Source organism: Phalacrocorax aristotelis, chromosome 15 (genome assembly GCF_949628215.1).
Source record: "Phalacrocorax aristotelis chromosome 15, bGulAri2.1, whole genome shotgun sequence".
NCBI lineage: Eukaryota > Metazoa > Chordata > Aves > Suliformes > Phalacrocoracidae > Phalacrocorax > Phalacrocorax aristotelis.
This window is the reverse complement of record NC_134290.1, coordinates 2972968-2988552: the sequence shown is the minus strand read 5'-3', so window position 1 is coordinate 2988552 and position 15585 is coordinate 2972968. Positions and strand designations below refer to the sequence as shown.

The 15585-nt window shown below is 48.1% G+C and overlaps 1 protein-coding gene across 1 annotated transcript in view; it reads left to right on the top strand.

The window, feature by feature from the left end:
- The window catches only part of TBX5 (T-box transcription factor 5), a 42638-nt gene extending 28161 nt beyond the window's left edge, over window positions 1–14477 (top strand). Inside the window, 2 exon segments of the mRNA XM_075110322.1 lie at window positions 3651–3877; window positions 12270–14477. Of these exon segments, the coding sequence (XP_074966423.1) occupies window positions 3651–3877; window positions 12270–12853 (811 nt within the window). The 3' untranslated portion in view covers window positions 12854–14477.
- The last annotated feature ends 1108 nt before the right edge of the window (window positions 14478–15585 follow it).

Here is a 15585-nt window from a genome sequence, read left to right as displayed (position 1 = left end):
GCCCTTCAGCTGGAAGCCTGATGGTGCAGAGACTGTACAGCACCTTCCTCCATGTGGGTCCCCGCTTCCTCCCAGTCCCCCTCTGCTATTGTAATAGACCCGCTACAGTAACTGAATATTCATCATTAGCCTCCAACAGACTTTAAATAGACCAATGACAGCTTCCTTCCTTGTAAATTCTTTCCCCAACCAACTTTTTTTTTCTTCTAATTTTACAATTTTTAATGTAAAAAAAATGTAATCCATTAACAGCCCCATGTAAAACTGTAACTCACATTCTGGCCCAGGAACAAAAGTCTCTTCCTTGCTGTGTGGACAATTTCCTATATTGCCAGCATAAGTCAGACTTTAACACTTTTTTCCCCTCCTTACTTCATTGCAATTTTTTTGGACAGCAAAATTTCTGGACGCACCAGTCATTTTGTGCCAGTGGTGAACAAAACCTTTCATTCCATTAAACTGTGGCGCGGGATTATGACCAGCTATTTTGGCAATAGTGACTTTTAGGCCCTGAAAAAGAAAAAAGAATCTGATACATTTTTTAAAGACTGAAGGACAAACTAAAATGGTAGCTGTGTACGTACACTGCATATTGAGTGGGCTCAGGAAACAGTATAAATATTTCAAGACGACCGTTGCTTTACAAAGTACCAAAGATATTTCTTTATTAAAGCTCCGCTTCTATAAGGAAGTAAAAGGTAGAAACACAGAGATAACAGAAACAGAGATTGTTTATAGGAAAATGGCAAAGTGAAAGAAAGATAATATTTTGGATATTTAGTTAGAAAATACTTTCCTTCCTCTCCCTCCTCAAATAGTTGATTTTTTGGCAAAAATAGCACCCAATGTGTTTTGACTGAAATGGAAATATTTCAGTCTGGAGAGTAGTCATTGCAGTACCTCCTGGGAACTGCTGGTTGGAAACTTGGTGTCTCCAACCTGTTCCCTCCTGCGTGTGACTCCCCGCTCCTGCCATGTCTCCTGCAGAGGACCATGGTCCTCTCTTATGGCCATGGAGGCTGTCATGTCCCCTGGGAAATGCAGTCTGAAAGGAATTTGGTCCCCAGTGTGCAACAGGAGTGTGGGATCCTGACATCACCTGTGCTGGCACTTCAGGGTAAAAATATTGCTGTTTCAAGCATACAGCGCCCTTATGGAAAGGAAATGTTATTTAACAAGAAAAACCTATCATGTTGTTAAATTTTCCCCTTCTGAGTTCTTCATTGAGACACAGAAATTGTAGATTCAAGTGAGAATATCTGGGATGGGCATTGCTTTTTAGTGTTTGTGTGGTGCCTTGTACAGTGAAGGTCTGATGTTGATGGGGTCCCTCTGAGCTACCCTGAGAACTTACTGTAAGAAACCCTCACACAGATCTAATCCCATGTGTGAATGGGGAGACGACGATACTCCCAAAGAGACGTCCAATTCTTTCCCCACTGGAGCAGGGAGAAGCTGTGACAGCAGTCATCTCTACATCCTCCAAAAGAGCCACAGAGAACATGATGTGGCATCATGCCATGGTATGTCCCTCCTCCTCCTTCACCATAGCTCACAGGTACCCTGCTGGAGGAAAAAAAAAAAGGCTCTGTCATTTCTTGGAGGAGATGGAGGGTGGAGGCGTTGGACCTGAGGAAGAAGAAACCAGCCAATCTGTGCAGCAGCCTCTCACTAGGGAGGAGAGCTAAGGGCAAGTTCCATGTGTCACCTCCCTGTGGCTTGTCTCCTTGGAAGGGAAACATGGTGGGGATGCAGCTTTGGGGTGTCATGCTGGTACTATTTCCATAACAATCCCTGTGTGAAGGTGGAGCATGGCAGGAGCAGGCAGCTCAAAACTGGGACCTGGTAGGGCTGGGAGACTCCCTAGAACTTAGAAGGTTTGAAGGCCATAGCTTTTGATGTTCCTGAAAAGCCACCAAAGCTGCCCTCCAGCAAGAGCTCCTGGGGTGGAAAGGCTCATGCTGGGTGTCCACAGGTAGAGAGGTCCTCTGAAGCTCACCACCTACCCTAGTGTCCATTGCTGTCTTGTGCATCTGAGGGATAAGTCTCTGCTTCCTCCCAGTCCTGCTCTCTTTTTTTTCTCATGCACATTCTGGACTTCAGTTCTGGGAAACTTGGGGTCAGCCAGCCCAAGTAGGTGGAAAGCCATGCTCCTGCTGGTCCTGCAGGGAGGAGCTGCCGGGCTTCCAGGGGAAGAAACCCCACCTTTGGAATAGCCTCTGCTTGGCAAGCTACCAGTGCCCAGGGTGTGGAAAGCTTTTGTGGCACAGTGAGAGACACATTTACTTGGTTTTCAGCTCCTGGGTGAGTTTTGCCTCCATTACAGCTTGGTCGCTGATGTTTCTGGCAGCCACCAGAGCGATGGTTTGGATGAAAGCTCCCTGCTGTGAGTAGGTTTATATAATTGGTATTGTTAAATTTCATAAATAAGTTATGAGTTGCTACAGTGATAGATCCTCTCTAAGGGGCGTAATTGGAGATTCAGTGCCCCTCCTCCATGTGTAAGTGGCCAGGTGAGCTTGTTGATGAGGTTTAAGGATCTGTCCTTGCTCCAGCATAATGATTTTGGGAAGGTGAGTAGGATACCTCAAAGCCAGCTTGCTCCAATGGTTATAGCCTCAAAGAAACAAGCTTGTGTTGGAATCTGGGCTCTGGTTTGTGGGGGCTCTCAGCCTGGTGGCACTTTGTGAGGTGCTGCTGTACTACCTGTTCTTTATGTGTTTTAGCAACTCCTTGGGTTCAGGGAGTACCCAGCTCCCTTTCTTGGAGACAGCCCAGGAGGAGGCTTGCACCTCACCTGAAATCTCTGAGACCCCCTACTAAGCTTCCATTCTCCCCCCTGCAGAGCAGGAATCATCTTGTCTGGCCACATTGCTGATGTGCTTGGAGAAATGTCTCCAAACCAGACTGTAGGGTCTTGTAGGAGAGGGGTTTTCCAGTCCGTGTTGGCAAAGCATCCCTGCGTCAGACCAGATTTCAGAGCAAGGGAACAAACCACGCTTTCCATCAGTGCTCACCCTCCCAGCCTGGCTCTGCTGAGGCGCGCGGCTCTGGTGTGCATCAGGTCTTTCTCTAAAGAGAAAGTTATTTATTTCTCTTTTCTGAGCACTCTGGAGTGGAGCTTGCTCTCTGGTTCAGGGATCCCCCATCCAGGACAAGCAGGGTGGCAGACCCTGGGGAAAAGGAATGGGGACAACTACCATAAGGGGAAAATGTAGACCTAAATATTTAATCCATCTCCAAGTCAGCTTGGCAGAAACGAGGTTTTTATTTGCATGCAAATGCACATCCGGATATGCAGTATAAATAGGATATAATTAATAAATGCTATCATGATAAGTAAATATAAATCTTGTGTATTTTGCTATAACTGCATATATCTGTTTGATGTATGGGTGTAAAATAGCAGTTGTGGTGGAAGAGGCACGAATCTAAAGGGAAAGATACTAAAAGGAAAGTGAAAGAGTGCAGCACCGATAAAGAGTGACAGGGCTGCAGCCTCCTGGGAGGGAAGTCTCTGTTTCCCTGAAAGTCTAAACAAACACCATGACACTAATGTGCTGCCTTCATTTATTAATTCACTGATCTATTTATTAATTGATTGCTTTTCTGTCTTGTGGTTTTTTTTTTTTTTGTTCCTTTGCTTTTAGTAAAGAGTACCCGGTTGTTCCCAGGAGCACAGTGAGACAAAAAGTGTCCTCGAATCACAGCCCCTTCAGTGGCGAGACCAGGGTCCTTTCTGCCTCCTCCAACCTGGGCTCCCAGTACCAGTGTGAGAACGGGGTGTCGAGCACCTCCCAGGACCTGCTACCGCCTGCCAACCCCTACCCGATCTCCCAGGAGCACAGCCAGATCTACCACTGCACCAAGAGAAAAGGTCAGGCCTTGGCTGCTCCCCGCTCAGTGCTTGCTATTTGGCTTTCCCCTTCCTAACATGACTGTCAGCGTTGTTTTCTGATGTTTCCCCTTGCCCACAGGCTGGACAACCCCAGCCTGCTTTATGGTGACACTTGAGGATGAGCAAGGGATGAGGGTTTTGCGCTGGATGTGGGCGGTTCCCCCAGGCTGGGCTGGGAAACTCCTCTCACCTCAGCTTAAAACCCCATCTCTGCTGCCAGGCTGGGAGAGAGCTGTTTGGAGAGGTGGCAGTACCTTCCACCCAAATTGAATCCACATTCAGAAAGATAACTGGTGCTGGAGATAAAGATGACTTATCTGTCTCCGTAGCCCCACAGACAGGGTTAATCTCCAAGTGGAGACACCTTGACAGCTTGGATTTTGCAGTTTTTAACTGAGAGTCTCACATTTGGGAGACAGTTGTCTGTATGCAGAAAGCAGTTCCACCTAAATGCTCAGTCTGATGAACAGGGCGTGGGATTGAAAATCACGATATCCACGTTCGTTCCCCTCTGGTGTGACTGACCTGCTTTGACAGAGCTTGAGGGATAAAACTGTGAGGACTTTACACTGACAGTTCAGCTCGTCCTGGTGCGAAGAGCCCCATGATATTGATGGGATAATTGTTCTCAGGTGGGAGTGAGCAGTTTGCAGTCTCTCCCTTCCTCTCCCAAAGCAATGGGAATGATGAGGTGCAGAAACACTTGTAGGACTCAGGTAGCAATAACCTCAGATCAGCTCCACCCCAGAGACTTAGAAGAAAATAAGGAATTTCCGGGGCTGAAGGCAACCCCCTAGGGTGGGCAGGAGATTTTTACTTCCTACCCCTCTTCCCTTTTCTCAGGATTTAGTCTACATTGCATAGGAAAAGCTAACAGGAGTCAGCATGCACCATGGTATTTGAATGCACCAAGAATTTCCTCAGCCCAGTAAACTCTCCCCACAGCAGGTCCCTCCTGCTTCCCTGCATGGTCCTATCAGTCAGCTGTATGTCATTATTTTTAGTAAAGGAACCCCTGGGGCTCTGGGATGTGCAGTGTAGACACACAGTCTAAGGTAGCGGAAGCTGGGAAGTGCTGGCAGATGAGGCAGGAGGGCAGTGGAGAGACCTCCTGCATCCTTGGTGAATCCCCTGAATGTCGTAACATCACGTGTGCTATGTACAGGTATATAAGCGGAACAAAAAAAGTTGATAAATCCTGATGTGAGGTTGAGCCAAACAGCAGAAAACAGTGGTGTCATTTTCTGGCCATTCCAGCTGTGACCAGGCAACCCTCGTGCTCGTACAGAGCGCAGTAAAGCTGTGATTGGAAATAGTGATGCTAGACTGGATGCTAGCTGTAAGGCGGGGAATAAGGAGTTGCAGTGGCCTCCCAGATTGTTCCCTACAGTCAGAGATGGGGTGTGTGACCATTGCTACCCCCGTGCTGGTGCGGGACTGTGGCTGTGAGGCTTTGGGACACAGCTGGGTTGCTCCAAAGCCCCGCTGTTGGCGATGGCAAGGCAGGTACTGTTCGCCCTTGGCATTCCTCAGCCTGCGATTCGTCCTCGGTGCTCCTTTGCCCTGGGAGCAGAGCTTTCACTGCTCCTCTTCCCCTTTGCAAGAACTAACCAAAACAAGCCGGCCCAAATGGCAACAAACCCTTTGGACAATCTCTGACCGCTTGCGCGTCCCCGCACTGGAGGGCAATTCATCATTCGCCTCCACATTGTAATGTGATAAGGAATCAGCAGAGGTTTCCTTCCAGTTTTGGGATTCCCGCTAAGTGGTGTCTCCATGGGTGGTTTCCCTCAATCCCCCAATTATCTCACTTCCTCTTATTGTCACAAGAGAGACGACTATCTACCCTGTAATAAGCTCCCCAGCCCCTTTTGGCCTGCGTGGCCCTTGCGAAAGTGCAGGAGACTGGCAAAGCAAGTCCTTGTCTGTACGGCTGATGGCCCCTCATTATCTCTATGATGGCTTGAGTGGCACAAGCAGTTAAGGGTCTTTTATCAAAGCCGCCAAATGCTTTAATCAAAGAGAAGCAGTGTCCTGTCCGATACCACCGGCTTCTTCCGTGAAGCTGTATGTCTCGGGAGCCTGAATCTCTGCTTTCCTCCCTGTGCCTTTTACCCCCTCCCCATGCATCTAGTAAATCGAAAACAGCCACCAGGGCTTAAAGAAAAGAAACACAAAGTTAATGGGAAACAGAGAGCCACCATAAGCTGCCAAGCAGCTCTTTGCAAAGTGAAATTAATTAAAAAAAAAAGTCACTAGAGATGAGCAATTCTGTTCAGATAAATCAGAATGTGACCCAAGGTTTCATCTCAAACTCAGACTGAGCATGGCACTTCCTTCTAGCACCAACCAAGGATCTTTACTGAACTTGGGAAAACAACCTTACCTAGAATATCCCCCTTTTTCTTCCTTTTCCAGCCTCTCCTTTCTGAGTGAAATATTAAGCTTCCCCTCACAGCTTTGCTGCTTTCCTACTTCTCTGCATAACTTTTAACAAGCCTCAGCATCTAAGAAAACATAAAAGCAAGAGCATGCTCACTCCTAATGCACCTCTGTCTGTTTTCTGGACTGGAAGTATTATTGATTTAGTTGGATCATCAACTCCTCAAACATTGACTCCTTCTCAGTCAGTGTAGGGTTTATCTCAAATGGATTATTTCCTTTTCTCAAGGCTGCAGTTATGGATAAGTGCTCACAGGGGCAGAGGGCAATTTGACTCCGTTTGAGACCAGCTGGTGTCTGTACCTTCTGTAGCAAATACCACCACTCTTTTCCAGGATGGTCCCTCAGATATGGCTCCTTCCAGCTTTCACATCTTGTGATGTTTCTCTGCATCCTTTTTAATCAGGAGGTCAAGTCTTGGTTTAGGCTCGGTTAAGAATAGGTCTCTATTTGAACAACTCAAAGGCACCTTATTCAACTTCTACTTCCTTGGTGACCTAAGACAAAGATTTAGTTCTGTGGTTGACAGTGTTGTTCTTAGCTGTCAAGTCAAGATGGATTCACTCTGGAGATCTGATATGGAGTTACATTAGGGGAGAGCAGCAGGCCTGCAAGGGAATGTTATCTCTGAAGGCTCCTCTGTTTCAGGGAGCTGATGCTCTTCTGGGTGGGGAAGGAAGGGAGGACACATCCCAGAGTCCCAAACCTGGCAATTCCTGATGCCTGGGCAGGAGTGCAGGGTTGCAGCATTGGGAATGGCCCCAGCGTGGTGCAATGGGGTCGCTGCTCCAGGCACCTTCTGAACATGCTGAAGGCTGGGGAATGGCAGTCCTCAAGGCAAGAATCATCCTGCGTTGTATCCCAGCTCCACACTGAGATTGCTTGTGGTATTTCACAAAGACATTGGTCTTGACAGGGTGGATTAACTCCAATCCTGTATCCTACCAAGAAGTGGCCTCTGTTCTTGATGTGGATTTTTAGGCCTCAACAAAGACCAGTTAGAGCTTTGCCTTTTTTCTGGTTGTTGTCCACCTTTCCCTCTCTCATTTTTGTGCTTGGAGAAGCCCAAAAGGACTTACCAGCAGGCAGCTTAATTTCTGTCTTTCATTCTAGCTCCACATCCCAGTTAGGGCACTGGGGCTTGTTTTCCCTTGTGTTATCCTCCTCTCTCAGACTTCCTGTGAACTGAAAAGCCATCCCTCTAAACCTCTGCTCCTCCCAGCCTTACACAATCTCAACCACTTGGCAGATTTCTGGGATGCCTGTGATGCTGAACAGGAGGCAACTGGAACAGCCTCTCCCTGGGGAGGTTGTAAAAGTTGTCATGTTGGCACTCAGAGGGAGAAGAGGGACGTGGCAAAATCCACCGACTCCAACCAGTGAGGATCGTATCCTTCAGCCACCTAACTTGGACATGACCCTGCCTGTGGGAAAGAATGTGTCTTTCATCTCCTTCCTGCTCTGCTGGGGTCAGTGGAGATACGGAGATACAGCAATGCCTTTCCCCCTTCTCCACAAGAACAGGTGCTCTTAGGGTGGGTAGACCTCTTTGTCAATTGAACTGATTTCTCCCTCATCCCACCCAGCTTTTGTTTCACTCAAAGAATCTGTAGGACAAAAGTCAAACATGGGATGTCTTCTCAGAGGACATGCTGCTCATCCTGCTGATGTTAGGAGATGTAACGGGTTGGCCAAGGCTTGAGCTATGCTGCAGCTGGGGGTGTTTGCAGCTTGGGCAGATGTAGTGGAACCCAGAGCAAGGCGGCTGCTGGGGCACTGACGGTGAAGAAGATCCTGCCTGCATGGTGGGGAGATACTCGGGAGGCTGGTGTGCACCCAGCTTTTGCTGTGCAGCCACACTGCTTGTGGCACTGTAGTTTCAGCAGCTTCATACAAGCATCCTGCTCTCCCATCAGAATGTGCCTCCTGTGCCTCCGCAGGCAGTGCTGGAAACTCCCTGCCTCTGGAAGAGGTTCCAGCTTTTGGTGTTGGGTTGTCTCTGGCCCACACCCCTTTCTGTCGTGTTCCCCTGCAATGTAACACAGCCATATTGCAAACTCTGCGATTGCTGAAATAACTAGCATGTCTTAGGTTTCATGTCCTAAGATGTACATCTGCTTTAGGGATGCTCATTTTGATTGAATCTGCCTTTTTCTTTTCTTCTTTGACAACCCTCGTCAGTTTTGCACGCTGTGATTAGCCGTTCAAGCTCATGTTAAATTTGTACTAAAAACCAGACTGGATAAAACAACAGTGTTGGTAATAATCACCCATTGTGTCTTCCTCACAAAGTCAGGATGAACCTATTGCAATGCCCTGGAAGTGTGGGTGAGCTTTAAAAACTAAAACAGTTGGGTCCCGTTCTTCATTGCCTTCTGTCCTGGGGAGCTGACTGTAATGAATTGGAAAGGAGCTTTCCTGATTTACACCAGGGGCAGAGGTGAGCCCAGTGCGCCCTGAAGTCCGGAGATTGTACATGTTTGCATTTCATTCTGGATGGTCCTAATCTTGGAATTGGGAAAATTCCATTTAAAAAGCCATTTGTGTGGTATTTACAACCCAGCTGGAAGTAGTAAATACCGGAAATCTTGGAACCGCTTATGCTCTCACTCAAGCTCCTTCATTAGATAGATCATCAAATTCCTTGTGAGGGAGCCAGTTTCCACCCCATTCTGCAGGCTCCGTTTTCCTTGGATCCACTTCGGAGCAGCTTCTCCCAAGTGCTGGCAGCTTCCCTCGCTTGGCAGAACTTCTTGCTTTTTGAGGTTTGCTCAGTATTGAGGGGCTGGTCACAAGAGTCGATCGCTACTTTTGGCTTCCAAGAACAGCAACAAACGTGGAGGATGGTCAGCACCTCCCAGAGGTGCCCAGAACCTCCTAAGGCTCAGTGACAACAGGGAAAGGACAATGAAGTGCTTATCAGGAACCAACATCAAGAATCAAACCCAGACCAGACCAGATGGTTACCTCTTATGTTCTCCTTATGCTGATGCTGAAGAGGTGAGAGGACCCTCAGAAAGAGGTTTATGGCCTTGGGACACGCTGTCCAGGCTCCAGAGCAGGTGGGGATGACTTCACCCTGCAGCCTTCAGGACTGTGTGAGATCTCTGTCTGACATGTCCTCCTTTTGCCATTTTCTTACTTGAAGATGTCCCCTTCCCGCCCCCAGATCTGTTTTGCGCACCATGGGGATGCACTTCACCTGCTCTGTGCTCTCTGGTCTCCTCTCCGAGGCGTGATGGGGCAATGCCAGATCAGACTAGAGAGCCTGGACCAGTGTAAATTCATCAGCTGGCACCAGCTGAGGATCTCTGGGCTGCATCATCCCATCTGACGATGAAGATTGACTGCTTTCTTCCCTCTCCAGCACTTTGAGGTTACATAGATGGCAAAATCATCAGGAAGAGGGACCAGAGGGCAGGCAGGAGCCATTAGGGCAGGCTGTAATCCTTTGTTAGTGACTATTTCCTCTTTGGAGATGGGTACGGTGTCCTTACACATCTAAAACCTGGCGTGATGGTGCCCTTTCCGCATACACCACCAGTGAGCCTGGCTGCAGAGGCCAGCAGAGCGATTGCAAGAGCTGACAGAAGGAGAGGTGGCACCTATAGAGTTTCCACTGAAATGCCGATTGTTTCTGTTTTTCTCTCTTCACCTGCAATCAATTCTGGAAGCGGATCCGTAACTGCGGCTCTACTTGGCTGGGCTGTGGCAGGCAGTGAAATGTCTGGGCTAAATGGAAAAATCAACAACCTCAGGTTGTAAGTCAGGGGCATTTTTTACACAACGGAAAAACAGGGTTTGACTGTTTTGTGTTGTATATTGAAAAAAATAAATATAAAGTAAACAGTCAAACCCCAAGCCAATGATTCCTAGTGCCAGCAGAGTAATGCGGTTTAATGCTGAAAACTTTATTAGTAGAACAATGCTTCATTTTACAAGACATTGTTTTTCCACCCTAGTGTTCTTATTACTCAGTGGTGGGTTAGGGATCCAAAACTTTTAGGCTGTCCGTAAAAGCTAGAGCTCAGGCTGTTCTTCCAGATGTACCTCCTGTGTTAGACCCGTGCCCAGGGGGAAGCTCAGACCTGTGCTTCCAGCTTTTGTCTTTCAGGGGGCTACGTCCTCTCCACCTCTCCCGTATAAAATGATCCTGATCAGGATGAAGGAGAGTGCTGCACTTTTGCCTCCGTCGGCTGTTTCAGCTGTTTTAAAGATGTGATTGCATTGCTTGCTTATCCCATCCTACTTTCTGTCCCCATTTAAGAGAAGGCAGAGGAGGAGGAGGAGAACTTTATTATCAGGCCTCTGCACTGCTGGGACTGAGGAGCCAGGTTCTGCTCTTGCCAGGAAGAAAACATGAAACGGAACTCTGCCTCTCCAGCTGAATTTATGGGCAGCTGCTGTTACAAAGTCAAAGGACACCAAGGGGAAAGTCCCCATGGTGTGTACTTCAGTAACTGATGTTTTCTGGGGTTGTCAGGTGAAGAAGACCAACAACAGCAGTTGTTTCAGCTAGGCTTGGTAGACACCTGAGTGGGAGTAATGGGTTATTTTACAAGCAGGGTGGGTTCAGCTTCTAGAAGAAAGCACATGGCTTTTTATAGTAATAAGGGTACGCACATGTGCATGTTTACGAGAAACAAAAGGTGCCTGCACTGCCTATCTGTACCTCCTGAAGGCGAGACGTGGGCACTGGCATTGGAGCAGCAACACCTGTGTTTTTGCAAGTTCTTCTTGGGGGCCAGATGCTTTTAGTCCTCTTTTCCGTGGACCTGTTTTATTTTTTTTTTCCTTTGTATTCTGGGGTTGAAAAAAATTGCAGGTCGAAACATGTTGGTTGAGAACATTTGAAAAGGGCCATTTCTTGCAGTATTCTTTCAAATTTTACCCTTTGAAAGGGTGCAGCCAAGGGCACTTTAAGCAAAGTGGGATGTTTTTCTGCCTGCACCAGGAATCTTGTTCTTGAAGCAGCAGCAAAGTTAATCTGGGTCAGAACAAGCTCCCCTTCCCTTGCCTCACTGTCCTTAAAATCTCTTGGTGAAGTGCTCATCCCTGGGAACTTTGCCATCCATTCCAGCAGAGCTGGATTTCATTTGATGACCCTGCAAACGAATAAATAAGTGCATATTCATTTATTCATTTTGATTCACCCTAGAGATTTCACCTAAATTGTTTATCTCCTTCCCTCTGTTGGCTTGGAGTGCTGCAGGGAACAAAAGGCTCTGCAAGCTGTGCTTTGTTTCTAGCTGTGAAATTTACTTTTCTTTGTTACACTTGGCTCCAGCACAGAGCACACAGCCCTGCCTGGATTTATGTGCCCAGCTGCCTTGGCACAGCTAAAGAACGGGGCCGTAAAACTCCAAATCTGATTGTCTCAACTGTGCCATCGCTGATGCTCTCCCAGAAGGATTTTTATTGTGATCTCCATTTTTGTCTCATTTATCGTGAAAGTATATCACTGTAAAGGCTTTTAGTTAAGAGCATTAGCCCTGAGCCTCTGTGTTGGGAGTGGGGACCTCTGTTAGGTGCACTGTATCTGCAGGCAGATGTTCCTTCTCTCTCAAAGTACAGGCAGCAGAAAGGACAGGAGGGTGTTGGTGGTGTGGGGGTGTGCAGTGGGTATCAGCAAGCAAGCTAAGCCCCAGGATCCCTCCAGCATCTTATAGCCTTGGTTTTCCTCCCAGAGCTCCTAGCTAATGCCTTCCCCAGCCCAGCAGACAGGGCCAAGTGCAAGACTTGGTTTCAGCAGAATCGATTCAGATCAATTCCAAGGGAGGGATCTGGATTTACACTGACATAACCACGAGAAGTGCCCGGATCAGCTCTGTGCAGACTGCGTCCTCGGTAAAACAAAGATTGTGGAGAGGGAGGTTCAGCCGAGGGCATAGTATTGTTGTTCGCTACCAGGAGTTTTCTCTCCCAACAGATGAGGAATGTTCCACCACTGAGCATCCCTACAAGAAGCCCTACATGGAAACTTCTCCGGCAGAAGAGGATCCTTTCTACAGGTCCAGTTACCCCCAGCAGCAGGGACTGAACACTTCGTACAGGACTGAATCAGCCCAGCGCCAAGCATGTATGTATGCCAGCTCTGCTCCCCCCACGGACCCCGTGCCCAGCCTAGAAGACATCAGCTGTAACACGTGGCCGAGCGTGCCATCCTACAGCAGTTGCACAGTGTCTGCCATGCAGCCAATGGACAGGTTACCCTACCAGCATTTCTCTGCCCACTTCACCTCGGGGCCGCTTATGCCCCGGCTCAGCAGCGTGGCCAACCACACCTCCCCCCAAATAGGAGATACCCATAGCATGTTTCAGCACCAAACCTCGGTTTCTCACCAACCCATCGTCCGGCAGTGTGGACCTCAAACCGGCATCCAGTCCCCCCCCAGCAGCTTGCAGCCCACAGAGTTCCTGTATTCCCACGGCGTGCCTCGAACCCTTTCGCCCCACCAGTACCACTCGGTCCACGGCGTGGGCATGGTGCCAGAGTGGAGCGAGAACAGCTAACAAGGTGGTCAGAAAAGTGCAAGAGCATTAGCCATGAAAAAATAAAAAAAAGGGAAAAGGAAAAGGAAAAAATACCGTGTCGATAATAAAAGCGAGAGTATTTTGCAAGACTCCTTTAACTGAATGTTCACTGATAGCACTCGAGAGGGATGGACACTGGTTGAAACCACAGATGAAATAGTCATCGGCCTTGGTGTGACTTGCTCCCCCCTTTTTCTTTTGTTTCGAAAGAAAAATCAGCAGATCGGCACACTTCTGCCCCGCCACAGTCCCGACCCAGTTTGTGTTGCTGCCACCGCCAGCCCCGAGCCCTCGTCCCCCCGCTGCCCTCCTGCTCTTTTTGATCTCCAGGGGACACGAACCTCCTGCTGCCTTTCTCAACACAGACAGAGTGCTTGAACGAAAACAACTAGGATGTTACTTTTTTTGTGGTGTTGATGTTGACGATGTTATATAATAAATAATAATATATATATTTTCTTTCAATTTTCTCAAAAAAAAAAAAAAAAAAGACACCAACCCTTTTTTACCAAGGGTGGATTTTGGAGTGGTGTTTCTTTTTTTTTTTTATTAGTATTATTGTTGTTACTTTTCAACGGAAAGAGGTATTATGAACCCACAGATAAGAAAAGCAGGTACCTACCTCGCCCAGAGTGAAACCGCTCCCTGCAGGGTGCCGTGTTTCCTTACAAATGCCCCAAAACACATCTCTGCAGGAACAAGCCCCATAAACTCATCTCCTTTCCCACTTGCGTGTATTTCTCTAGCTCTTCTTTCCTTCCCATCTCCCGGTCTTTCCCGGTCCATCAGCTGCCTCTCATGGAAGCGTGGGGTACCTTTCAAACTTGAAAACATCCACAGCTTGTCTCCTGCTGAATTTTTACCAGCATGTGGAAAGCGAGGCTCTGAGCCAGCTGCGAGGGGAGGAGGGGTGGGGGGGAGAGGATGCAGACAGTGAAAGGAAAATCTTTGCTCATAAAAATGATGATGACGCTTGTTTGCAATCCTAGACTTTCATTTTATTGTGCGTTCTTTTTCTTCCTCTCTCAAAAAAAAAAAAGAAAAAGGGATACTGGTCTGGGTGTGTTAAGTGAGATATTAAGTAAATGTGTTTAAAAGGAGCAGAAAATGATCATGGGAGGCTGGGAGTGGGGGAGGCGAGAAGAGAAGGAAAAGCAAATGTCTGTAAGTAAAAATGTCCACTGCAGAATTTTTCAGGTGTAAAATTTCCTGGTACTATTTATTTATACATGGGAGTTCGAATAACTCATAGCATGTCACAAAGCCAGCAAAGCAGCTGATTCAAAGGGGTTAAAATTTTTATGGAAACAGAAGTTTGCTTTCTTTTCTTCTTTTTTTTTTTTTTTTCCCTCTCCAAGCTGTGCACACTCTATATAATTTACATATATTTTTAATTAAAAGTAATTCTAATTAAAAAAAAGAGGTATACCTGTGTGTCAGCAACTGAGAATGTGGGTGTGAATGTGTGGGTATGTGTGTGGGAGGGATTATAGTTAGGTGTCCAAAGCTGTGTCGCTAAGAAGAAAAAAAATAATCCCTACCTAGCTATGCTTTCCTATTCTTGTGTGCCGATTTATGTCTAGTAAGTACCACATGGCCTCAATGGCAAGGGACCCCCCCCACCTTTTTTAAAATTTTATTTTTGATTTTGGGGTTGGTTTTTTTTTGTTCTTTCTGCTTGATCTCCATAAGTTTGATTTAATTTATTTATGGTGTACCACAGGAGGTACAACATCCCAATGGGGGAGGCTGTGTGGTGGTGATGGGCTGAGCTTGAGACGGCTGTGCCTGGGACTGTGTACTTCTCTGCTACAGAACTCTCTGGGTCCCCCAGGTCCTTCCCACCTGACCCGTCTCCAAGGGAGATGCTCTCTTGGGGCCACTTTCTCATTGAGGCAGATTTAGAAGCGACCTTGGGAACGCAGGGGGGTGCTGGGGTGGCACCGGAACGCCCTCGTGGAGGTGGAGCTGCCCCCCCGTTCCCAGGCAGATGGGGTCGGTGGGGGATGTCTGGCCCAGGAGAGGTACGGGGCCGTGTCCCAGTCTCAGCGAAGGAGGGGAGGATGCGGATGCTTTGCAGATTGGAAACAAGATGGATAAATCAGCTCCAGCGAAATAAAGAGATTGCATCTGGGAAGGCCAGCAGAAAGGTCTCCTCCGTGTGGCTGGTGAGCCACGGCCACCCCAGGGAGCAACATGGCCAGGTCCTGGGCACGAACTGAGGAGGTATCCCCTGACCGCCTCACCAGCAGCCGCTCATCTGGCTGCAGCAGCGGCACTGCCAAAGCGTGGCTGGCAGCGTTGGCGGCCTCCTGTGCACCAGAGAGCTAGGGACACCTGCAAAGGGGCAGAATGTGAGTAGGATTAGTAGAGTCCCTTCACAGGTGATGCTCCCAACTAGCCGTCCCACGGGTGGTGGGACCCGGGGGATGGTATCTGCTGTGGCTACCCCAGTGCTGTCTGCAACGCAGCGTCCTTCCTTCGGCTGTCTCTGCTTTTATTGTCTTCTGCTTGCAAGAACTGAGTTTCATGAATACTGGGTTAGACACAGCCAAAATGGGATGCGGTGCTACCCTGGGAGCTCACTCTGGGGATTGGCCGCGTTTGCAGGCAGGAGGAGATGTAAGCATCGTGTAACTCTTCTGTGGGTATGGCTGGGACCTCAAGTTTTATGCAAAGCTGTTTGTCTTTGTGGAGCCACCCTAGGGAGT